Genomic DNA, 26,039 nt, shown 5'->3' with positions numbered 1-26,039 from the left:
TCTGGAGCATAGGTGCGTAAATGAATTTGATCTACAGATCAGTCATGATGCAATAGAATGGCATTCCTCTGATCCAATGAAACTAGAATATAAATGGTGCTAAGTCATAATGCTCATTCAAGGAGCCAGTGCAGACACAATGGGCCAAATGGCCTCCTCCTGCACTGTACCAATTCTGTGAATCTGTGAAAGTGGAAAAATAAATCAAAGAGATTTCTTCCAGAAATCTAATCAAAGTTTTAAAAAACGTCAGTATTTTTGGCACTATTAATGTTTCAGCACCTGAAGTTTAGACATCCAGCATGGCAGTGCCCCTGCCAGTCTATAAATGGCACCCTGGCACCCTGGTAATGCCAGCATGACACCTCAGAGTGCCCAGGTGGCACTACCAGGGTGCCAGGCTGGCAGTGTCAAAACGAATGACAATGTCATGTATGAATGCCTGAACGGTAAGTGTAAGATATACAATGATGAGTTGTAGGTTACAAGTTGCAGCCCATTCACAGTTAGTCATTAGACACCAAGTGGTGCATGAGATTGTAATTAATGTTTGAAGTGGAATGTAGATCTTAAGCATGGGGAAAAAAATCCTGTTAACTGGAGGCATTAAAATCAGATAGGGAGCAGTTCCATTAGCTCCCTGTATTGTATACTTTATATCCCAGATCTGTGCAGAGATGGTACTAGTTTCTAAGTGTGCAATAGGTTTTGTTCACAGCGTTTTACAACGTCTACACCATGCCTTATCTTTTCTAGCTCTTTCTCTGTGTCCATGCCCAGGCTTAACCAATCAAGCACAGTGAGCACCTATAGTAAACAGAGGCCCAGATTTCTGCCACAATGGAGAGCCTCCCCGCTGTGGCAAAACTCCCAGAAATGGACAAAATTAGTCCCACCCCAAACTGCCACATTTTACCTTTGCGGGGGTGGCACTGGAGTTGGGCTGGAATTGGTGCATGAATAATTCACAGAGCCAAATGGCCATTCAAATAACACCTGCCTCACAGAAGCGGGATTTTTAAACACTGGCTGCATGAATCCCGGAATGCACAGAGCAGACTAGGTAAGAGAGGTCTGAATTTGGTTGGTTATCTGGATAGCTTGAGTATCCCTTTGGGAGAGGTATAGCATCCATTGGGAGAGTGAAGGCATCCTTGGTAGAGGTAAGACACTCTTTGCAAGAGATAATACATCCTTTGGGAGAGATAAGGCACCCTTTGGGATTGTGAGAATTAAATATGATTCTGCACGTTTTACGCACAAACTCATAGGAACTGTCAAGCTGTCCAAGAACTGCTGAGCTGCCCAGGAACTGTCAAGTTGTCCAGAAAATACCAAACTTCCCAGGAACTGACAAGGTATCCGGGATGTGCCAAGCTGTCTTGGAATTGTCAAACTGTCCAGGAACTGTCAAGCTGTCAAGAAGCTGTCAAGCTGGCCAGGAACTATCAGTATGTCTAGAAAATGCCAAAGGATACCAGACAAGTTTAATGCAGGGGATAAGGGAAAATGGACATGGGATGGAGTATATGGGGTGGCATAAGTTGGCATTGAGTTAGCATAGGGGTGTGAAGGACCACAGGGTGGATAGAGGGCCTGGGTTAGCATTGGGGGTATGAGGGGTGATGGGGTTTGGTGGGGGTTTGGCTGGCAGGTTGGCATGGATGCGGCACAGGGAGCATATGGTGGGGGGTGGGGGGGGGGGGGGGCGGGGAATGAGGACCAGAGGAAATTTTTTTAAATTTGACGACAGTGCCAGAGCACAGAGACAGATCTTGCGTCCAGCACACCTCCACATACAGAAGCCTCCATGTTTGTTCCAGGGTCACTAACCCTGACTCCTATTTCAGCCTGCTCCCACCGACCAAAACTCCGACTTGCGGGTGGCGTTTTATTTTTACATGTCAGGTTCACGGAGCTGGGAAATCTGCAAACTTGCTCCGTGGATGGAAATCTAGGCCAGACTCACATAGTAAAACACAGAACAAATGAAGACCACACCCTCTTCACCGAGAGGTGAAGGGGAGGCGAGGCAAATAGCATACTCTTGCCAAAAGTGGGCAGGCGTATTTAATCATGGGCATTTGAAGGATATGCAGTTATCCAGAATTCTTTGCAGTTATCCAGAATTCAAAAATGCGGCATGGTGACACAGTGGTTAGCACCACAGCCTCACGGCACTGAGGACTCGGGTTCGATCCCGGCCCCGGTTCACTGTCCATGTGGAGTTTGCACATTCTCCCTGTGGCTGCGTGGGTCTCACCCCCACAACCCATAAAATGCGCAGGGTAGGTGGATTGGCCAAGCTAAATTGCCTCTGAATTGGAAAATAATAATTGGGTACACTAAATCTTTTTAAAAATAAATTCGAAAATGCCAGTTTTGGCAATGCAATCAATCGCAGGACACTGCAGAAACGGACAACTTTCAAAGATGTTGGTACCCGCTTCCTCCATCCCTGGGACTGCAGAGGGTCCACAGTGAATACCCTCCTGCAACTGAGGTGGGGGTTACACACATGCTGTGAATATTTTGACAAACCTTACCCCAAGTGAAGGGCTGGGTTTGGGGACAGGCTACCCATGGTTGGGCAGAAGTCCCTCCCTCACATTTCCATTATCAGCATGGGACTGGAGGAAATCAACATCTATTCTGTTTACACATTTACCATGCAATTAACATTGATAAAAGCCAGATATAAATATTAATTTTAAGTGCAATCTAAATCATGGATTTCAGCTGGCTTTCCTTGTCCCTAAGGAGCTGTGGTATCTTCAGATTTCTGTTGGTCCGTCATTATTCTATTTTTGCTGTGTTAGACTGTTACTTGCTTTGCATTATTAATAGGCATGCTAATACATTCGTATTATTTTCTCTTGGCTAGCAGGCACTATCTCTCATGAGTTAAGGCAATATTTGCAGAGACCTAATTCCACTCTTGCTCCATATCCATAATTCTTTACTAACTGGCACTTCTTGGCATAATCCCCAAGGAGGCAGGCCTCAAGAGCATTCACTTGTCGGCACTAGATCACCGGAGAGCACTTTCGCCTCAGAGGCAGGGTTTGGGTTTAAGTCCCACACCAGGGGCGGGATTCTCCGCCCCCCCCCGCCGGGTCAGAGAATCGGCGGGGGGCGGCGTGAATCCCGCCCCGCCGCTGGCTGCCGAATTCTCCGGCGCGGGATTTCGGGGGGGGGGGGGGGGCGGGGATCATTCCGTGCTGGTCGGGGGCCGTTGGCAGCAGCCCCCCGGCAATTTTCCAGGCCCCGATGGGCCGAGCGGACGCCCGTTTTCGGCCAGTCCCGCTGGCGTGAAATGGACATGGTCCATCACGGCGGGACCTGGATTGTAGGCTGGCTAGGTGAGTCCTTGGAGGGGGGGCCTCTGTAGGGCTCTGCCTTGGCCGGCGCAGAGAAGAACCCCCCTGTGCATGCGCAGGAACACGCCAGCCGGTCTGCACATGCACGGAACCACGCCGGTGGTTCTGCGCATGCGCCAACTCGCGCCGGCCCTTTGGTGCCGGTTGGCACGGCATCAACCCCTCCGGCGCCGGCCTAGTTCCCGGAAGTGTGGAGGATTCCGCACCTTCCGGTCGGCCCGACACCGGAGTGGTTAGCGGCGCTCTTGGCGTCAGGCCATCCGGCCAGTTGCGGGGGAATCCCACCCCAGAGACTCGAGTACAAAAATCTAGGTCGACATTCCATTGCAATACAGAGGCAGTGTTGCACTGTCAAAGGTGCCCTCGTTTGAACAAGGCATTAAACGGAGTCTGCTCCCTCAAAGGGAGGTGTAAGGTCCCACATGGCATTATTTTGAAGAAAGTAGGGGAGATCTCCACGGTGTCCTGGCCAAAATATATCCCTGAATCGACATCACCGAAAAAGAACCTGATTGTCTTGTCACCATCATGTTGCTATTCGTGTGAACTTGCTGTGCTCAAACTGGCTGCCGTGTTTCCCAAATTACAACAGTGACTACGTGAGAAAATGTTCTTAATTGGCTGTGAAGTGCTTTGGGAGGCCATGAAGGTGCTATATGAATGCCAGTCCTTCTATTGATAAAATGTGGCAATTGAACTCTGCGCACGGTGTGCGATTGTCATTTAGACATGATTAAAACATTCACACAGTGTTCACCAGGCCTCAGAGCTCCTGTTGGCGGTTAAGAGCAAGTAATTCAGCGCCCAACACCTTCAACCCTCGTCTTCATGATATAATATTCAACACACAGGAAAACTGTGAAAGTTGGTTATATGTTTAAGTATTCCTTTAAGCTAATTAATTCTTAAGTGCTGATCGACAATCTGCTGTGTGAACTGCAGAAAGCCCCTGTTACATCTGTGCATTTAGGGTGTTGCTCAGTGTCTCTCTACACTGTACAAGTGCTTGGTGCACCTCACTCGTAGTATATAGGACCAGGCACTTTATACACCTGTCTAACCCTGTTGGTGCAGGTACTGCATGTAACTGACTAACCCCAAATTGCACAGCCATTCTATGTACCTGATTAAACTAATGCTATTCAGGCACCATATGCAGCTGACTAAACTTACATTTTACAGATCTGTGCACCTGGTTGGTTTCATACCTTTGACACCTACCAGTCAGTCGCAATCTTAGCCAGAATCTGATGACTATTTCTTTGCCACCAGCAGTGGAAATGCAAGTTATTCATAGAATCATAGAATTTACAACGCAGAAGGAGGCCATTCAGTCCTCGAGTCTGCACCAGCCCTTGGAAAGAGCTCCCGACCCAAGCCCACACCTCCACCCTATTCCCGTAACCCAGTAACCCCACCTAACCTTTTTGGACAGTAAGGGCAATTTATCATGGCCAATCCACCTAACCTGCACATCTTTGGAATGTGGGAGGAAACCGGAGCACCCGGAGGAAACCCACGCAGACACAGGGAGAACGTGCAAACTCCGCACAGACAGTCACCCAAGCCGGGAATCAAACCTGGGGCCCTGGAGCTGTGAAGCAACTGTGCTAACCACTGTGCTACTGTGCTGGCCAAGGTTCCACCTTGACTAATAAAACCAGGATTTAAATCCAATTTGCCTGATGATTCAGGAGCAAGCTGGTTACAAAATTATCTGCTTCGAAATGAAAACACCAAATATTAAAAGAAATTGTTGGAAATTTAAAAAAAATACACTGATCCAGTCCAGTATTAGCATCTTGTTCCGTGCCTACGGGTCTCAAATACCATTTTAGGGTTAAATGAAATCCTATGAGGTTTTTTTTTAACAAATGCACATCTTCATTTTATCTGAAATGCCTTCTCTTTTGACCCAATTAAATCACGCTCCAGCCACTGCATCAAACAGATAATTGAAATCTGAGGGCACATTATCCGAGGGTGAATGTCTATCCTAGAGGGTGGAGCCAGTCTGGCAGGTTTACAGAGAGTGTTCCCGTACATTGAGTGTCGCACCTTCAGTCACTGGTATTTTGACGGATAATTAATTTCATTGTTAGAACTAATCAGAGACGGGTTCCAAATTAACAAAGGAAATCGCAAAGCTTGATGGGTTCAACCCTAATTATAAACCATGACCTCATCGCGAAAGAACAGTTGTGTTGTACATTGTTCAGTCAAAAAAAAAACCTGCTAATATGACACAGATAATGTTCCACTTGCTTGTATGGAGCAGTAATACAACATAACCTTGACAAGTTGCATGTGGCTTGTTCCCATCTCCTGATCCAGGACGTTAGCTGTCTGCGGCTGTTCCCAATGCATGCATTATTTAATCATGTCTCCACCTGTGGCTGCAGAAACACCTAGAATCTCTACAGTTGCAGAAGGAGTCCTTTCAGCCCATCGAGTCTACACCAACCCTCTGAAAGAGCACTCTACCTTGACCCAATCCCCTACCTTATTCCCGTTACCCCACCGAGGGACAATTTAACACGGCCAAACTACCTAACCTGCACATCCTTGAACGGTGGGAGGAGACCAGAGCATCCGGAGGAAACCCACGCAGACACAGGGAGGACGTGCAAACTCCACGCAGATATTCACCCTAGGTCGGAATTGAAGCCGGGTCTCTGGCGCTGTGAGGCAATAGTGCTGACCACTGTGCCACCGAGCCACCTGTTTCAACCCTGCTGTTAAAGAACTGGCAGAAATGCACATTAAGAAAATATGGTTTCATTCCCTTTGAGGTATTCGTATTTTGCATTTTTGTTGGTTTTCCTCGCCTGCCCGTTATATATTTTCTAAATTAAGAAGTGGGAAAGTGACCTACCCCCTGTGCTGTTAACCCCAAAATCCAGCCCCATTTTCCCCAAGTCCAACAAACTGCCTTCGCCTGCTCCTGTCCAGGAACTCTGCCAAATGCTTGCTTACCATTTATAACAGTGCATTATGCAGCAAGTCAGGTGTTTTCTTCCCCCAGAATTGCAAAATGTCTGAATCATTGTTTGCCTGCCTTCTACAGGTGGCTGCCACAGACCAAACAGAGCTGCAGTGTCCACATCAAGTGCAAAGTCCTTTGGTGACAGACATGCGTCCCAGTACATGCTGCTGTACTTAACTGCCGGAAACAGAAACTAAAGCATTTTGGTCATGAGCACATTTTCATCAATAGCAGGGTTAGGTGGACAAGGCAACTTTGCCAAGGAGATACAGCAGCCATTACTGGTGTAGTTCGAGTGAATGTGCCAGAATCCTTTTCGCACAATTCCTAACCTGGGAGATGCTGATGCAGGATGAAAAGAGGAAATGAATACTGCATTTCGCAGCATTGGCCTAGCCTCACTGCATACATGATCTTCGAAAACTAAATCTATTTGATAAAGGGTCACATCTACACCTTGCAATTAAACGTCACGTCCCTTAAAAACACAGTTGATTCTATTGTCAAGGTAATGTCTCAATGCAAGTCGTTCTCGGGTTAAGATTCACACCATCTTTCCTCATCCTTGCTAACTGATTAGCATTATTTCAAAGAAATGGAAAACGATCAACATTTGGCTTTTGAAAATCAGCCCGAATATCTCTTTTGCAGAGGTCTGAAATGTTCACATCACTAGAACCTTTCTCATCAAAGTGCAGATGCATGCGGAATATCTACAAGTTAGAGTTTTCCCGTTGTTCGTAAACAAATGACAATCCGATAATATATATATTTTTTTTTTACCATGCAAACAGACCTCCAGAACCTCCAAGGTCTTTACTTCACAAATCTTACCGAGCTTGTTCAAACTCCTGTGCATCATAAGGATGTTTATTTAACAACAAAAAAAGAAATTAGCTTCTGGGGCCATTGATGTTTTCGGTCCCTCGAGTAATGGATTGTGGAACAGTGCAATCTTTATTACCTTAGCATCTGAATTTAAACACTCAACTCCTAACCCTCTATAAACCCAATCTAAGCTTGGGACGACTTACATGTAGTGAAGGTGAGGATTTTTGGCAAAAGCTCGTGGAGCGATCGACCGAAGTCCTGAATTTATGATTGTCCTGGAAATGAAAACAAATGCAGGAGGTTACAAGCGCTGCATGCTCATAACTGTGATTTATTACACAGCCGATCAGATGGGCTGATTGGATAAGCCCTCAATTCATGGTCATTTGTATTCTGTACAAATTAAACATAGACAGGGACAGTAAGACAACCAAAAAAAAACAAAACTCCAACATTTATTAAAAATGAAAAGTACCTTTTGATGAATTCAGATCAAAGAGATGAATAGATTCTTTGTTCAGTTTTTCTCCAGATACATTACACTGACAGGCATCTTAGGTTAATATTAGTACACATCTCACGTAGCCGAAATGAGCCATCATGCTCTCAGTGAAAAGCAGGGAAGTGGGGCAGTGGATGGATCGGAACGCCATGTCTCCTGCTGCTTCTTATAATGCAGCGGACACATTGATCATCTAATATTCTCTACGTTCACTGCAGGCAATATTTTACAGAAAGAGGCATTGGGCAAGCTGGGGGCGGAGGGGGTTGAAATTGGGAAGTTGGGATTCCCTCCGGGTTCCTGCCCCCGCCCCATCATGACCTGGTTGCTATGCTGCGCCAGGCAAGGCCTAGTGTGGGAAGCCTCAATTAAGGCCCTCAATTTGCCAATTTGCAACAAAATTAATTTATGGGATATGGGCATCGCTGGCTGGCTGGGCCAGCATTTATTGCTCATCCCTTAAGTCCTCCATTTCAGAGATCATTTGAGAGACAACCATATTGTAGATCTGAATCTGGATCTGGAGTCACATGTAGGCCAGACCAGGTAAGGATGGCAGATTTCTTTCCCTAAACGACATCAGTGAACCAGATGGATCTCTATGACAATTGACAATGATTTCATGATCGTCATTAGACTTTTAATTCCAAGTTTTTAATTGAATACAAATTCAAATTTCACCATCTGCCATGAACCCGGGTCCCCATGGCCTAGGGGTCTGATCCAACTAAAAAAAAATCGAGTTCGCTCTGGGCGGTATCTAACGTTAATTAGGGCACTTAATGATATCCCACAGGATTCACGCAGCAATGGCTGTCCTGCCTCTGTTTTGCCGGGACCGACAGCTTCCTGCTAACGAGGAGGAGCTGCACTTAAACTGATGCCACAGAGCAAACCCCAAGACAGAAGGCAGCCATGCCACTGGGCATACCACCTCTACAATTCGGGGATGCCGACCTGGCCAGATTGATGGATGGGGTCGAGTCCAGACTGTTCCCACCCTAGGGGGTCGGAGGGTCAGCCTCCGGGCAGCCAGTGATGCCTGCGAGGCAGAGTCAGCGGCGTCAGCTCGGGGTGTGTCACCAGGAGGACTGCCACCCAGGAGCTCAATGACCTCCAACGGACAGCACGGTTGAGTTGCCATTGGCCCCCTGGCATCGGTCCTGCCTGCTACTGCTGGAGGCCCCCTACCCCTAGCCCCGAAGACCCAGTGCCAGGCACCGCCCCACCGCCAACACTATGCCAGAACGTGCCCCAGCACACCCGAAAATCCCCAACACACCCCCACCCATGCCCAGCAGTGGTGCACCCATCTGATCCCGCCATTCCCTCCTCGCCCCACCCTACCCCCTGCCTCCCCCACCTCACCCACAATGCATGAAGCTTGCAGCTCATGACGCTCCCTATGTGTCCCCGCAGGAGAACATGGCCCACAATAGACAGAAAGGGGCCCAGGTGGGCGAGGGTTCCGGAACTCAGGGCCCTCACTCCCTGTGAGGAACAGCCTGGAGGATGGAGAGGTGGCCCAGGGCACATCGGTTACCAACATCAAGATTGGCCTACGCGCAGAGGTAAGTATCCATCCGCCTGCACCCAGATTAACCTGTCACATGTGAGTTGTTCATGGCAGGATGATGATCCTTCCCTCCGACAGACTCCATGTCCATTCTCCCTCAGGAACTCCATCTGATGGGAACCTTTTGCAGGGGATCCTGATAGTGGTCGTGTGTCTGGCTGACACCTTAGTAAAGGAGGCAACACCCAAAGAGCATAGTGCCAATTTGGAAGAAGTCCTGGGGAGATTCAAAGAAGCTGCTGTGGGCCTGAAGTGCGAGCCTCCCATTCCACAGGCGATCTTCCTGTCTCTGAATTTTCTGCCCATTTCGTCGGCCTATATCAAGATGTGGACTGACAGTGGCGTAATTTTATCGAAGGTAGAAAGGATGGTTCTCCTTGGCTGGCATTTTGATAAGTCAGACCAAGTCAGGCCCTACTTGCAGCATAGGGATCAATTTACCTGTGAAGAAGGGGTTCTTTTGTGGGCATGCAGAGTGATAGTGCCACCCCCAGGGCGACAGCCACTTCTCCAGGAGATACACAGTGCACATCCTGCCAGACCAAGATGAAGATGCTGGCCAGGAGCTATGTCTAGTGGCCCGGGATTGACAAAGAGATGGAGAGTATAGTCAGCTGTTGTGAACATTGCCAGACACAACAGACCCTTCCACCCGCAGCTAAACTACACCCATGGGTGTGGCCAGGCTGTCCGTGGACCAGGCTCCACATACATTTTGCGGGGCCCGTTTATGGGAATGATGTATTTCATTGTTGTGGACGCCCACTGAGAATGGTTGGATCTCCAACTTATGCGTCCGATGACTGTAACAGCCTCCGTTGACAAGTTGCGACAAATTTTCACAATACGCCGCATCCCAGATATTGTTTCAGACAATGGCACCGCTTTCACAACAGAGGAGTTTCAACTCTTCATCAAGTCTAATGGGATCCATCACGTGCGTATGAACCCCATCACCCCACTTCAAATGGGTTGGCGGAGCGAGCAGTCCAAACCTTTAAATCCTCAAAGAATGAAGCAGTGCAACCAACCACTGAGCAAATATTTTACTCCCCTAAAACACGACCCCACCGAGTTATTGATGGGTCGACACCTGAGGACCTGTCTTGACGTTGTTTTCCCAAATTTGAAGGGGAGGCCAAGGGAGACAGGTCATTTGAAGAGACGAATTTAGTTTACGTCCAAAACTTCAGAGGGGGGGGGCAGCTTGGGTACTCAGGAGGATTATTGCCAGGTCTGGTCCAATGTCTTATGTGATTGACCTACAGGCCAATGAAGTGTGGAAACATGTCGATCACATAAGAAGGTGGGAAGCTGCCAGCCCCACAATTCGGCCTGCTGACCCAGTAGTAGTTATCAGTGCACCAGCCACATCATCACAGGTGATGGAACCAAGGTCTTCCCAAGGGGAATCTTGTGGGTCGGCAGAAGGAGCTGAGGAGGGTGTCGTTATGGCCTAATCTTCGGAGTCTGTGAATTTGCCGGCCCTGAATGTGAACTCGGTTGCTTCACAAATGGAGAAACCAGTTGCAGCGCTCAGCAAGAGTCCGAAAGTTTTTAGATCAAATAGTTTGGATGGGGTGGTGTTTTGTGCAGTGTGTCCAGGAAGCTTTTCTAACACAGTATGTAGATTGTCCAACCAGAGGAGGGGCAATATTGGATATAGTACTGGGTAATGAACCAGGGCAAGTGATAGATTTGTTAGTGGGGGAGCATTTTGGAGATAGTGACCACAATTCTGTGACTTTCACTTTAGTAATGGATAGGGCTAGGTACGTGCAACAGGGCAAGGTTTACAATTGGGGGAAGGGTAAATACGATGTGGTCAGACAAGAATTGAAGTGCATAAGTTGGGAACATAGGCTGGCAGGGAAGGACACAAGTGAAATGTGGAACTTGTTCAAGGAACAGGTGCTACGTGTCCTTGATATGTATGTCCCTGTCAGGCAGGGAAGAGATGGTCGAGTGAGGGAACCATGGTTGACAAGAGAGGTTGAATGTCTTGTTAAGAGGAAAAAGGTGACTTATGTAAGGCTGAGGAAACAAGGTTCAGGCAGGGCATTGGAGGGATACAAGATAGCCAGGAGGGAACTAAAGAAAGGGATTAGGAGAGCTAAGAGAGGGCATGAACAATCTTTGGCGGGTAGGATCAAGGAAAACCCCAAGGCCTTTTATACATATGTGAGAAATATGAGAATGACTAGAGCGAGGGTAGGTCCGATCAAGGACAGTAGCGGGAGATTGTGTATTGAGTCTGAAGAGATAGGAGAGGTCTTGAATGAGTATTTTTCTTCTGTATTTACAAATGAGAGGGGCAATATTGTTGGAGAGGACAGTGTGAAACAGATTGGTAAGCTCGAGGAAATACTTGTTAGGAAGGAAGATGTGTTGGGCATTTTGAAAAACTTGAGGGTAGACAAGTCCCCCGGGCCTGACGGGATATATCCAAGGATTCTATGGGAAGCAAGAGATGAAATTGCAGAGCCGTTGGCAATTATCTTTTCGTCCTCACTGTCAACAGGGGTGGTACCAGGGCATTGGAGAGTGGCGAATGTCGTGCCCCTGTTCAAAAAAGGAACTAGGGATAACCCTGGGAATTACAGGCCAGTTAGTCTTACTTCGGTGGTAGGCAAAGTAATGGAAAGGGTACTGAAGGATAGGATTTCTGAGCATCTGGAAAGACACTGCTTGATTAGGGATAGTCAGCACAGATTTGTGAGGGGTAGGTCTTGCCTTACAAATCTTATTGAATTCTTTGAGGAGGTGACCAAGCATGTGGATGAAGGTAAAGCAGTGGATGTAGTGTACATGGATTTTAGTAAGGCATTTGATAAAGTTCCCCATGGTAGGCTTATGCAGAAAGTAAGGAAGCATGGGATAGTGGGAAATTTGGCCAGTTGGATAACGAACTGGCTAACCGATAGAAGTCAGAGAGTGGTGGTGGATGGCAAATATTCAGCCTGGATCCCAGTTACCAGTGGTGTACCGCAGGGATCAGTTCTGGGTCCTCTGCTGTTTGTGATTTTCATTAATGACTTGGATGAGGGAGTTGAAGGGTGGGTCAGTAAATTTGCAGACGATACGAAGATTGGTGGAGTTGTGGATAGTAAGGAGGGCTGTTGTCGGCTGCAAAGAGACATAGATAGGATGCAGAGCTGGGCTGAGAAGTGGCAGATGGAGTTTAACCCTGAAAAATGTGAGGTTGTCCATTTTGGAAGGACAAATATGAATGCGGAATACAGGGTTAACGGTAGAGTTCTTGGCATTGTGGAGGAGCAGAGAGACCTTGGGGTCTATGTTCATACATCTTTGAAAGTTGCCACTCAAGTGGATAGAGCTGTGAAGAAGGCCTATGGTGTGCTCGCGTTCATTAACAGAGGGATTGAATTTAAGAGCCGTGAGGTGATGATGCAGCTGTACAAAACTTTGGTAAGGCCACATTTGGAGTACTGTGTACAGTTCTGGTCGCCTCATTTTAGGAAGGATGTGGAAGCTCTGGAAAAGGTGCAAAAAAGATTTACCAGGATGTTGCCTGGAATGGAGAGTAGGTCTTACGAGGAAAGGTTGAGGGTGCTAGGCATTTTCTCATTAGAGCGGAGAAGGATGAGGGGCGACTTGATAGAGGTTTATAAGATGATCAGGGGAATAGATAGAGTAGACAGTCAGAGACTTTTTCCCCAGGTGGAACACACCATTACAAGGGGACATAAATTTAAGGTGAAAGGTGGAAGATTTAGGAGGGATATCAGAGGTAGGTTCTTTACCCAGAGAGTAGTGGGGGCATGGAATGCACTGCCTGTGGAAGTAGTTGAGTCGGAAACATTAGGGACCTTCAAGCAGCTGTTGGATAGGTACATGGATTACGGGAAAATGATATAGTGTAGATTTATTTGTTCTTAAGAGCAGCACGGTAGCATTGTGGATAGCACAATTGCTTCACAGATCCATGGTCCCAGGTTCGATTCCGGCTTGGGTCATTGTCTGTGCGGAGTCTGCACGTCCTCCCCGTGTCTGCGTGGGTTTCCTCCGGGTGCTCCGGTTTCCTCCCACAGTCCAAAGATGTGCGGGTTAGGTGAATTGGCCAATGATAAATTGCCCTTAATGTCCAAATTGCCCTTGGTGTTGGGTGGAGGTGTTGAGTTTGGGTAGGGTGCTCTTTCCAAGAGCTGGTGCAGACTCAAAGGGCCGAATGGCCTCCTTCTGCACTGTAAATTCAATGATAATCTATGATTAATCTAGGACAAAGGTTCGGCACAACATCGTGGGCCGAAGGGCCTGTTCTGTGCTGTATTTTCTATGTTCTATGTTCTATGTTCCCTGCTAGACTGACCTTACAAACCTGTCCTTGTGTTCCCTTTCTGTTAATTCTGTTTAACTGTGCATAGTTCTATATCAGTGTTTTGTTTGTATAATTATGAAGGAACTTAGGGGGATGTGGTTGGGTGGCTCCTTTAAGGGGCGATCCTTTGCGGCCACATGCCCCACCCAGATCCTATAGGGGTGGAGCACATGAACCTGAGCCAGTCATGTGAGAGTCCCTTTAAGAAATGTGTGTTTATAAATGGTTGTGTATATAAATATCTGCAGTGAGACTACCTTTAAGAAATGGGTGTTTATTACTGCAGTGATGTCAGAGAGTGGGTGGAGCTGGGCTGTCTGTTAGCTTTTTACTTTCGTTTTAGGCTGTTTGCTGCAGGCTGTGTTTTAGTTTCATTTTCAAAGCTGGATAGCTGCAGTCACAGCCAGAAGGGGTATTAGTCTTTCTCTCTGTAATCTAAAATCTGTAAATCGATCCTTTGGTGATTTAAAACTAATAACTGCTCTCAGTAGTGACTGTAACCTGATGTGCCTCTGTTAAAAGCTTTGTTTTTAGTTTTATGGATGTTAAAAGGAAAGCCTAAAGGATTACTTAGTGTTGTAGTCTTTGGGGGTTGTATTTCAATTAATGGTTGCTAAGATGTTCACTGTATGTTTTAAAAAAGTTAACTTGAGTTCATAGAATAAACATTGTTTTGCTTTAAAAAATACTTTTCCATTTCTGCTGTACCACACCTGTAGAGTGGGCCGTGTGCTCCCCATACCACAGTCTATTGAAAGTTGTGGGTCAGGTAAACCCCATGATACACTTTGGGTTATCTAAACCCTGGCCCATAACACCAGGGTGCGGACCCAAATAGGACCCTGGTACTTTCAGAGTAAGCTAGTCTTGTGATGGAGTTGTGTTGATTTGTAAATACAAAGTTCTTCCTTTTGGCTCATAGTGGTTAGCACTGCTGCCTCACAGCTCCAGGATCCCAGGTTCAATACCGGCCTCAGGTGATTGTCTATGTGGAGTTTCCACTTTCACCCGTGTCTGCATGGGTTTCCTCCAGCTGCTCCGGTTTCCTCCCACAGTCCAAAGATGTGCAGGTTAGATGGATTGGCCATGCTAAATTGCCCCTTCGTGTCCAAAAGGTTAGGTCGGGTTACTGGGTTACGGGGATAGGGTGGAAGCGTGGGCTTAAGTAGGTTGCTCTTTCCAAGAGCCGGTGCAGGCTCGATGGGCCAAATGGCTTCCTTCTGCACTGTAAATTCTATGATAAGAACTCATCCTTGTGAATTGACACTCATCGTATTACCTCAAATTACAACTACAGGGATTCCAGACAAGCTGCAGTGAAGTCAGCATGCTCCCGAAGCATCCAATCACATTACAGAATTCTCACAGACAGCCAACAGGAAATGATATCGAATAAGCATATTACTTTGTAAAATCTTTGCAGAGCCAAATAAACATGTGAACAAACACATGAGGCTAAGTTCGAACCTAAAAGATCATGGACAAACTTTGAAAAATAATAATTTAAAATAAAAAGTCTTGCAATTAATCATAATTAAGGCATTTAATAAGATAATATTTAAATGAATGGAAATATCAAGCTTTCAGGGCCAGATCAGTTGCTGGGCAGTCGTTACTATTCAGATCGACACTAGAAACCCCCTCATTAAATAAGGCTTCGCTCTTTATGGTGGTTCTAACAGCAGTATAAGAATGGAAAAGGGGAAGATCTCATCGGATCGATTGATTGCACTAATTGCTGGATCTGGGGGAATCCACACAGCAGCCTGTGACAAACCCGTGAATGACAGATTGCAACCTCTATGATAATCTGCAAATGTGCTAAACTCTAAAGTTGTGGTCAGTTTCAAAGGCATAATGATGGCGAGAATTTTTTTTCTAAAATATAAATTTAGAGTACCCAATTCATTTTTTCCAATTAAGGGGCAATTTAGCGTGGCCAATCCACCTAGCCTGCACACCTTTGGGTTGTGAGGGTGAAACCCACGCAAACACGGGGGAATGTGCAAACTCCACACGGACAGTGACTCAGACCAGGATCGAACCTGGGACCTCAACGCCATGAGGCTGCAGGGCTAACCCACTGCGCCACCGTGCTGCCCCATGATGGCGAGAATTAAGTTTACGGTCAAAAACCTTGCAGGTAGCATTGTGTGCGTCCAACCGTTTTGTCAGTTACACTATGGAATTGGACAGTCTGGCTGCAAATTTAAAATGGCAAACGGGACATTCAAATTGAAGTCAGTCAGCTCCCTTGGACAGGGCTCAGTACTCACAATGTGAGAGTTCATCCCAAGTCCTGAATACAGAAGCTATCATAGAATCATAGGATTTACAGTGCAGAAGGAGCCCATTCGGCCCATTCGAGTCTGCCGGGTCCTGGTACAGAGCACCCCACCCAAGCCCACACCTTCATCCTATCCCTGTAACCCAGTAACCCCACCCAAACGTTTTGGACACTAAGGGCAATTTAGCATGGCGAATCCACCTGACCTACACATCTTTGGACTGTGGGAGGAAATTGGAGCACCCGGAGGAAACTCACGCAGACACGGGGAGAAGGTGCAGAAACCGCACAGTGACCCAAGCCGGGAATCGAACCTGGGACACTAGAGCTGTGAAGCAACAGTGCTAACCACTGTGCTAACGTGCTGCCCCTATCCTTTAGAGTGGTTTTGAACCAGTCTCTAAGAAAACACAGTGGGTGGGATTCTCCCTTCTGGGCACTAAGTCCCCACGCCGGCAGAGAAATCGGTGCCAACCACTCCGGCTACAATAGCCCCCAAATGTGAGGAATTCTCCACATTTTTGGAGGCTAGTTTGACGCCGGAGAGGTTGGCGCTGCTTCAGCTGGCGCGAAGGGCCGGCATAGGTTCGCACATGTGCGGACCAGTCGGCGTATTTCCGCGCATGTGCGGGGTTTCTCTTCTCCGCGCCGGCCCCGGGCAATATGGCGGAGCCCTACAGGGGCCCGGCTTGGAAGAAAGAAGGCCCCCACGGAACAAGCCCGCCCGCAGGATCGGTAGGCCCCGATCGCAGGCCAGGCCACCGTGGGCCCCCCGCACACCTAACTGCCAGGTCCCACCGTGCGTGAGGTGAGTAATTCACGCCGGCGGGACTGGCCAGAACTGGATGGCAACTCGGCCCATCGGCGGCTGGAGAATCGCCGGGGGCGCCGCTGTCAATTTTCCCCAACCGTTTTGGCGGGGGTCCCGTCGGCCCCCAAAACGGCACCAGAGTATAGGGCAGCCGTTGTTGGGCGGGTGGGCCGGGATTCACGCCTCCCCCCCCGGGGTTTCTCCGACCCGGCGGGGGTTCAGAGAATCCTGGCCAGATTCTCTGATTCAGAACCATGGGCGAAATTCTCCGGTATCGACACGGTGCCCGCCGACGGGCACCAAAAACGGCGCAAATCAGTCGGGCATCACGCCGCCCCAAAGGTGCGGAATCCTCTGCCCCTTGACTGGCCGAGCCCTAACCTTGAGGGGCTAGGCCCGCGCAGGACTGATTTCCGCCCCGCCAGCTGACGGAAGTGCCCCGCCAGCTGGCGGGGAAATGACATTGCCCAGCGGCGCATGCGCGGGAGCGTTAGCTGCCACTCACGGCATCCCCGCGCATGCGCTGTGGAGGGAGTCTCTTCCGCCTCCGCCATGGTGGAGACCGTGGCGAAGGCGGAAGGAAAAGAGTGCCCCCATGGCACAGGCCCACCCGCGGATCGGTGGGCCCCGATCGCGGGCCAGGCCACCGTGGGGGCACCCCACGGGGCCAGATCACCCCGCGCCCCCCCCAGGACCCCGGAGCCCGCCCGCGCCGCCTTGTCCCGCCGGTAAAGTAGGTGGTTTAATTCACGCCGGCGGGACAGGCCTTCTAGCAGCGGGACTTCGGCCCATCCGGGCCGGAGAATCGCGGGGGGGTGCCAACCGGCGATTCCCGCCCCCTCCGAATATCCGGTGGTGGAGAATTCGGCAACCGGCGGGGGCGGGATTCACGCCAGCCCCCGCCGATTCTCCGACCCGGCGGGGGGGGGGGGGGGGGGGCGGAGAATCTCGCCCATAGTCACTGCTTAAGAGTTTGATTAATGCAATCTTTTGACAAAACATCTCTGTGTTTCTGATTTACTTACAGGTTCTGTAGTCCAATATAAGGTTCCATGTCAAAAGCATTCAACGTTTGAAGGCTCTTCTGGTTCTCGATGTGTCTGTAAAACAACCAATGAACAAAGAGATTAGAAAGGGTCCAATCCCGGTCCATTATTTCCTGGGACAATTCGCAAGCTCAGTCTCTTCTCCATGCATTGCACAACTGTATTGAACCTTAACAATTACACCGTTGCCATGTAGGTGAGTCCTGGCATACAATCAGTGGAGCTAATTTTCCAGAGATAGCATCACTCTGCAGTATTTTGTTTGCCAAGGAAGATGGTGTAAGAGACTGATAGTCTAAACTTCCAACAAATCTACAACCTGATTTACTGACAGAAAGCTTGACAAATTCTGACTTGTCATCGACTTTTGATTAAAACGATAAACCTAACTGAATGTTCTCTTTGTCGGCTGGTCCGCGAGTTCTCACTGCACAGCTTCACTGATGTGTTTCCATCATTTATTCAATTCACATTGTCCAGTGGGGCACTTGGGTGAAAGACTGGGGTCACTGTCAGATTGGTGAAAAAAATCTGATGTGCACACACTGGTGTCTGAATTGAGTGTTGGGTTTCAACAGGGGAATGAGAAGCCAGCAGCAATTAAATACCTTCTGATAGCTGAGGGAGTTGCTAGGGAGAGCTGCTGTCGCCTTAAAGATGTTGATCGCCTCACAGAATTGACACGGCATTTCACTGGGGGAAAATTTAAGATGTTTCATGCGAAAATATTCCTTGATAAGGCTTCAAGGAAAATTCAGCTCAATGGCCCAGAATTTCCCGAGGTCTTGCACCAAGTATGGCGTAGGGACCATTGAACCGCGCAAGAGGAAGACGTTGTGGTGTAAGTCGTGAATGTTATCTACCTCCTACAATCTTGGGACTTTTGCGACACTGCCCATTTACTGTCACTGAAAATAGAAAGATGTTACTACATCAGAGACCAGTAAAATCAATCGGAATCACAATTTATGCCAGTTTTCATAAGTTAGCAAATTAGACTTATAACTGATGACCTAACTTGCCTGATTTATTGATCAAAATTCGACGTAGAAAACAAAGAGCCAAATATTAGATTGATCTGGCTGAAGACTCTCACCTACACTATCAAAAGAAGTGCAGCCACAATGCTACTTGACAGCACAAAACCTCTTGGCAAACAAATGATACCTTTATCAGGAATCAATTGGCATCTGATAGATAGTGTAGTCCTGCAATCAACCTATTCCATCTCTTCACAGGCATATGAAAATCTCCGAATGTGTATTCTGAATACATCAACGGTACCGGGCCCCAGTTGAAATGACAACACTGGTTATTTTCTCAATTATCCTTTCAAAGTATGGAATTTATCTTAACTACTTGATTAATTAGTTGACAACTAGGTTTTAATGCGCAATGTTAAATCCATACCATGTACAGCCTAAATCAATTGATTGTTGTCAGCAGTGCAGGAAAAGGAACATTTAATTCAAGTCTGATTCTTCAAATGATCCCTCACTTGCAATTGCCTCGACAATCAGGCACAGGTTGGGCTGTCTGTCGCTGAAATCTGCTATTTTCATGTGTGGCATGGAGGAATCTGATTGTGGGCACCAAGTGCACAAATATTGTAATCAACAACTGGCGGGACGCTCAAGCCTGACCAGCCATGGGTTCAAACAATTTACAACTGCAATAAAATTCCACACCTCACAATTTAATCGATAATTAAATTATCGATGGTGGTGGTGGTGGTGGTGGGGGAGGGGGGTGGGGGGGGGGGTGGGTGGCGGCGGGGGGAAGATTTGGTGTGAAACTTCCCTGCATGTTGCTGTAAGGTTTATGGATACTTGAGTTGATTAAAGAACTCACCCAACCAGATCACATAATCAATTAAAGTAAGAGTGAACAAGAATTGGGTTTCATTACGTTGATTCATTTTATGGGCGCGCTGATATTTCAGCAGTTCACAGACCAGAAACTGTCGCTCTCCCTCTCACCACAGATAGTGCCAGACCTGCTCAGTATTTCTTCCATTCCCCGATCTTATTTCAGGTCTCCAACACCTCACGATATTTTGCTTTTGCCAATCGATGTTTAGTTTGCCGTGCTGAAATCCGGAAAATCCAACCTTGGGCGCGACGGAATCACCTCGTCGCGCCCGGCTTGGTGGCGGGACGAGGCCGTTGAATCTCGCGAGAGGCCTCCCGTGAGATTTGCGATGCTCGAAATGCCTCGCAAGTTGTATGGACCTCACTGGGCGTGATCCAGATCACCACATTTAAATGGGCCATTAGGCCGCGCCTGGGAGACCTCGCAAGGGTGGCATTCAGTACCGGTTTCCAGAAACGTGGACCAGTCGTAATGGCACCTGGGGAGGGAGGGGTGGGGGGGGGGGGGGGGGGGGGGTCATCCAGGTCTTTAGAGACACCTGAATGGTTGGGGATAGGGCAGGGTGGCACCCTGGCACGCACCTGGCACCTGGGCACCTTGGTACAGCCAGTCTGGCACCCTGAGTGCCACCCTGGCACAGGGCGCATTATTAGGCAAGCAGGGGCACTGTCAGGGCTACAGTGCCAAGGTGCCCAGGTGCCAGATTGGCATGCCAGAGATCAGGCACGGGAGCGGGCGCAGAGGTGGGGGCTTAGCAGGTGGAGTGAGGGAGTTTCCCAGGGGGCCTCCCTGAGGTAGGGGGATTCATAAACGGTGCTGCAGCCACCAAGGAACACCTTGATAAACATGCCCAAACCGCACATAGATTTTGTTCCAGTAAAATCACACCCCTTATGTCCAATTGAGTTAGCTGGGCTTGGTTAAAGTTGTCACCCAAGTAAGACTGTAGCATGTTCTCACCCCAGCACATCACACAGTTGATGTTGTAAGGTTATCAAGTCAGTTTGGACATATTAGTGAAGGTTTCATTTTCTCGACTCTGATGACACACTGACTCAAACAGCTTTTTAAAAAAAACCAATTCCCATATTTCTACAAAAACAATAAAGTCTTCAAGGAAATTAAAACGACTCTCTGCGAGCTCTCCCAAGCAGATCCTCTTTTTACATCTCTTATAATCGTACTATTTTCTTTTTATGTAGTAAATAATCTGTTTGAGCTGCTCGCAGAAAAATACTTTTCACTGTACCATGGTACACGTGACAATAAACAAATCCAATCCAATCCAATCCAAATCCCCCGTGTTTTTAAATGTTTCTATGTTTTTTCTCCCGGTGTCCAGGAGTTTGCTTTTTAATGCCTGGAGATGTTAAGACAATCCTGAAGAGAATTGACAATCTTTTAACAACAGGGGCAACATATAGGCCATTGGCTTTGCTACTTATGCATCCTAACAAACTCGGTGACAGGTTGACCAGCTGTGAGGAAATAAAAATGCAACACTTTGATCAGGCCGGTGAGGGGGCGGTTGTTTTGTTTGGGTGGGTGTGTGTGGGCGGGGGGTGGTGACAGTAGGGGTGCAGGGAGCTTGCTTCACCTAACTGAATGAAAAAACTTGCATATTGATAGTCTACCTAGCAGTCCCACTCTCCCCATGCTCTTTCTCATAGCCTTCAAGTGCTTAGTCTCATCCTGTTAGTATTAACACAGTGGTGGGCAGGGGGCTGGCCATGGAGGGAGTACAAGCAAACGTGTGCTCCCTTGTTCGAAGGGACACGTGAAGAGCCATCCACCTGCCCTTGCTGCCGACTCCCCTCCCCCGTGACCACCATCTCAAACCCCACCCCATGGCTCCCGTCCTGCCCTCACTCACCTTTTGCCTGAGATCCAGCGATGATCCTTTTGGCCTTGGATGAGAGTCATACCAGCAACTACCACCTCCACAGTGGCATTGCCATTCAATGGGGCTGTGAAACCCTCTGGTTGGTCACCAGCTCTCAGTACGGGGGTGGGAGGGGGGTGGACTTCGGCCCTGGAGTCCTTGATTCCAGAGGAAGGCCACCATTGGGCATGTCAAGTGGTAGAGTGGATAGGGTGTGAGGGCCTTCCCTAAAAGAACCAACGTGGGCTTCTCACTGATTTTCCAACCAGCAGCCGAGACCGGAGCAGCCTCCACCAGCTTCCACCCAGAGTTTCAAAGAGGTCTGCCGAGGGTGTGAATCCACTTCAAGATGAGGACAGGAGCAATGTCAGGACTAATGCTCACAGTTCAGCTTACCACCAGCTTTTTCCCAGGAATAACACTCTTACTGCACCTTAATCTTCGAAATCGGTTCAATATGTTTGTTAAGCAGGACTTTGCAAACAGCGCATCCCACAATTCAGGTAGGCAGAACCTGAAGCTCACGGAGTTTAACCATGACGCTATAGCCTGTTTATTGTGTCCACTATTAAATTTTCACCCGTAGCATCTTAGAGGCAGCTTAGGAAGGACACCTCAACTCTTTCGCGTCGCAGCTCCATTTAATACAGAGGGGCTTTTTTGCTTTTTCAAATATTTCTCAAAGCCACAAGATGGTAAAAGCAATTATTCTCCCATATAGACAAGCATACAATACAAAGAGGATAAGTTAATCCCAGTGTCCTTCAACAAAGATGTGTTATCCCCAAAGCCTCATTAGCAAATTCAAAGTAAATCAGCAGTCAATACAATCTGAATTAAGGCAATTTGACCCTTTCAATGCTGGATGTCTGCTGTATATTTGTATGTTTCTAATTCTACCGCAATAAGTATAGTTTTATACTTCCCTCTGGAATTTAATATATTATGCTCCAAAAAGATTTTGCTGAAATATTGCACAATAAAGTCCTCCATTAGTGCCTGCACTATTTTAGCTACACCTTTAGCATTGGGCGTTCTCCATCTCCGATGCAGTCCTCTTGTAAAATGCACTTTATTTTCACAATTTTACATGCTGATATGTTTTGGGTGGCACAGTGGTTAGCACTGCTGCCTCACGGCACCGAGGACCCGGGTTTGATCCCGGCCCCGGGTCACTGTCCGTGTGGAGTTTCCACGTTCTCCTCATGTCTGCGTGAGTTTCACCCCCACAACCCCAAGATGTGCAGGTTTTTACCTTTCATGTGTTGTTATGTGTTCGCAGCAGCTCTTTCTTTCCGAATTTTGGAGTTATGTTTTCCTGCAGAGCGACTGCTCAATTCTTTGCATATCGTTGCAAAAATGCAAGCGCCGTATGAACGTTAGTATCCTTGTAGATGCGGCTTTCCTTTCTGCTGCACATTCACTGCACTTTGGCCAATTGTTATTTTTCGATTCTCAGGCCCCAAGTCCCTTCTCCCTCAAGCCTTTTCAAACGTGTCAAATTGACAAGATGCTTCCACAAGGCCCGAGGAGATGGGGAAGCGAAGGTAAGATACCAGCAGTTCCTGTTAACTGAGTGTCTAATCTCAAATTAAACATGAAAGCACAGCAATAATGACCTGACCTTCATTCAGGACGCTGACATGGGTATTTGAGAGAAGTGGCAGGATGTACACAGATGAATATTGACAGCTTCGAGTCAATAAAGTAATGATGAGCCCCATCCTTGGGTGCAGTATAAAGTATGTTTTGCTTGCATCAACAGGTTCCAGGAGGGGCTGGTTTAGCTCACTGGGCTAAATCACTGGCTTTTAAAAGCAGAGCAAGGCAGGCCAGCAGCACGGTTCAATTCCTGTACCAGCCTCCCCGAACAGGTGCCGGAATGTGGCGACTAGGGGCTTTTCACAGTAGCTTCATTGAAGCCTACTCATGACAATAAGCGATTTTCATTACTGGGGCTGTTTAGCACAGGGCTAAATCGCTGGCTTTGAAAGCAGACCAAAGCAGGCCAGCAGCACGGTTCAATTCCTGTACCAGCCTCCCCGAACAGGTGCCGGAATGTGGCGACTAGGGGCTTTTCACAGTAACTTATTTTGAAGCCTACTTGTGACAATAAGCCATTTTCATTTCATTCAGGTGTTGAACAGATTGGGGCCCGTTTTGACCTTTGGGTGACTGACTGGTCGAGTACATCTACTAATGCTGAAGAGCGCCCTAAGCCCAATTTCAATCTGATGGACAAACTGCATGATCTACAATGACAGTCATGATCAGATTTGCATCATTTTTCAAAGAATGTTGCAGAATGTGGGCATCTCTGGCTATGACAGCATCTGTTGCCAATCATTAATTGCCCTGGAGAAGGTGGTAGTGAGCTGCCTTTGTGAATCGCTGCAATCTATGGGGTGTCAGTATAACCACAATGCGGTTTGGGAGGGAGTTCTGGGATTTTGACACAGCGATATAGCTCCAAGTCAGGATGGTGTATAACGTGGAGGAGAATTTGGTGGTGGTGTTCCCAATTATCTGCTACCTTCATCCTTCTAGGCGGTAGAGATCAGGCGTTTGGAAGGTGCTGTCGAAGGAGCCTTGGTCAGTTGCTGCAGTGCATCTTGTAGATGGTACATGTCATGATATGCAGGCATGCAGATAATGAAAAACAGACAGGCAGCTAATGAACACAGAGAACAGGATATGACCAATGAGCAGGCAGGACACTCAGGGGTGGTATCTCACTATAAAAGGCACGAGGCACTCACACTCCGCCTCTTTCTACTGATGAACATCTACAGGGTGAGTCAGGGTGTATGTACAGTATCACACCTCCAGCACGTGTCTAAGAGCTAGTCTGGTTCAGTCAGACAGAGTAACCACACTTAGGTTAGCAGAGAGTCGAACTCATAGAGAACTGTGCTAATTGTGCTACTGGTTCAATAAATCAGATTGAACTAACTTCAAGGTCTGGAGTATCTTTTGGTCAAAGCTGCATCTAGTTGCAGCCTGTGATCTTAAGCTCTCCAGGTGCCAGCCACTCTCCTCTGGTCAATTAGTCTAATTAGGATGCATCCAGTTTCAGCCTGTGTTATCCCAGAGTACATAACACATCAGTACACACTGCTGGAACTGTGTGTTGGTGGTGGAGGAAATGGATGTTTAAGGTGATGGATGATGTCCAAATCAATGCAGCTGCTTCGTCCTGGATGATGCCAGGTTTCTTGAGTGTTGTTGAAGCAGTGCTCATTCAGGCAAGTGGACAATATTCCATCAGAGTCCTGACTTGAGCTTTGCAGATGGTGGACAGCATTGGGAGAGTTAGGAGGTAGGTGTGTTGCTCACTGCAGAATTCCCAAATGCTAATCTGTTCTTGTAGCCAGAGTATTTTTATCGCTGGTCCAATTCAGTTTTTGGCCAATAGTAAACCCCGGGATGCTGATGGAGGGGGATTCAGTGATGGTAACGCCACAGAATGTCATGGGGAGATGGTTCAATTCTCTCTTGTTAGAATCGCCATTGTCTGGCACTTGTGTGGCACAAATGTTACTTTTGACTTATCAGCTCAAACGTGAATTTTGTCCAGGTCTTATGGCATATGAGAATGGTCTCTTTCAGTATCTGGGGAGTCATGAATGGTGCTGAATGTTGTGTAATCATCAGCTTATATCCCTACTTCTGACCTCATGATGGAGGTCAGATGAAGCAGCTGAAGATGTTTGGGCGTAGGCCATTACTCTGAGAAACTCCTGCAGTGATGTCCTGAAATGGAGGTGATTGACGACAATCTTCCTTTGCACTGGGCTGGGGTTGACTCCAACCGGTGGAGAGTTTTCCCCCCCTGATTCCTGTTGGCTCCAGTTTTGCTCAGGCTCCTTGATGCCAGAATCGATCAAATGGGGCCTTGATGTCCAGGGCAGCCATTCTCAACTCATCTCTTGAGTTCAGCTCATTTGTCCATGTAAGGATGTCACATTTCCTTCCCTTGGAACCAGCAGAAATAAAAACAACACACTCCAAAGGGTCTGAAAGAGAAACAGCGCCTGGTCGAGTACCATGTACCTAATGGTCTGGAGGTCACTTCCTGCCAGGGGTAGTTTGTTCCACATTCTCCTCACCCATGACAAGGCCTCACAAAACCTCACAGCTCATTCTGTGCATCTCATATGTACCCATAGCTGAGGGCATAAGCCTACTATTGAGTTCACAGAAGCAGCCACATGGGAAGCGTTGGGAATGAAAGGTTCTATTTACATAGATACGAAAATACTGTGTACACGGGTCCCGGATGGGACAACCGTGCCGGCTCACACTCGGGCTGGGTTCATATACTCTGACTTCCTCTCCTGCTGATAAGGGGGATCAGCCCCTCAGCGGGGACGCTCATATGCTACGAGTCTCACGGGGAGCCTAATCGGCCCAGCCCCATGGGTCCCACGTGGGTTACAACATTTCTCCCCACTGAAATCTGAAAACTTGTCCGACAAAGGAGGAGGATGAGGAGGTCTGCACCTCCTAGCCCATGGCTGCCGCTCA

General features: G+C 47.9%; 1 protein-coding gene across 3 annotated transcripts in view; it reads right to left on the bottom strand.

The window, feature by feature from the left end:
* Positions 1–26,039, bottom strand: part of LOC140387461 (NT-3 growth factor receptor-like) — a 1,104,107-nt gene that overhangs the window by 814,526 nt on the left and 263,542 nt on the right. For all 3 annotated transcript variants that reach the window (XM_072470576.1, XM_072470577.1, XM_072470578.1), the window contains exons 2-3: positions 17,738–17,812; positions 7,401–7,472 (exon numbers count right to left, since the gene is read on the bottom strand). In XM_072470576.1, the coding sequence (XP_072326677.1) occupies positions 7,401–7,472; positions 17,738–17,812 (147 nt within the window). The remainder of the gene's footprint in view (positions 1–7,400; positions 7,473–17,737; positions 17,813–26,039) is intronic.

The sequence above is a fragment of the Scyliorhinus torazame genome, chromosome 12 (genome assembly GCF_047496885.1).
Source record: "Scyliorhinus torazame isolate Kashiwa2021f chromosome 12, sScyTor2.1, whole genome shotgun sequence".
NCBI lineage: Eukaryota > Metazoa > Chordata > Chondrichthyes > Carcharhiniformes > Scyliorhinidae > Scyliorhinus > Scyliorhinus torazame.
The sequence above is the reverse complement of the archived record's forward strand: the minus strand, read 5'-3'. Positions and strand labels throughout refer to the sequence as shown.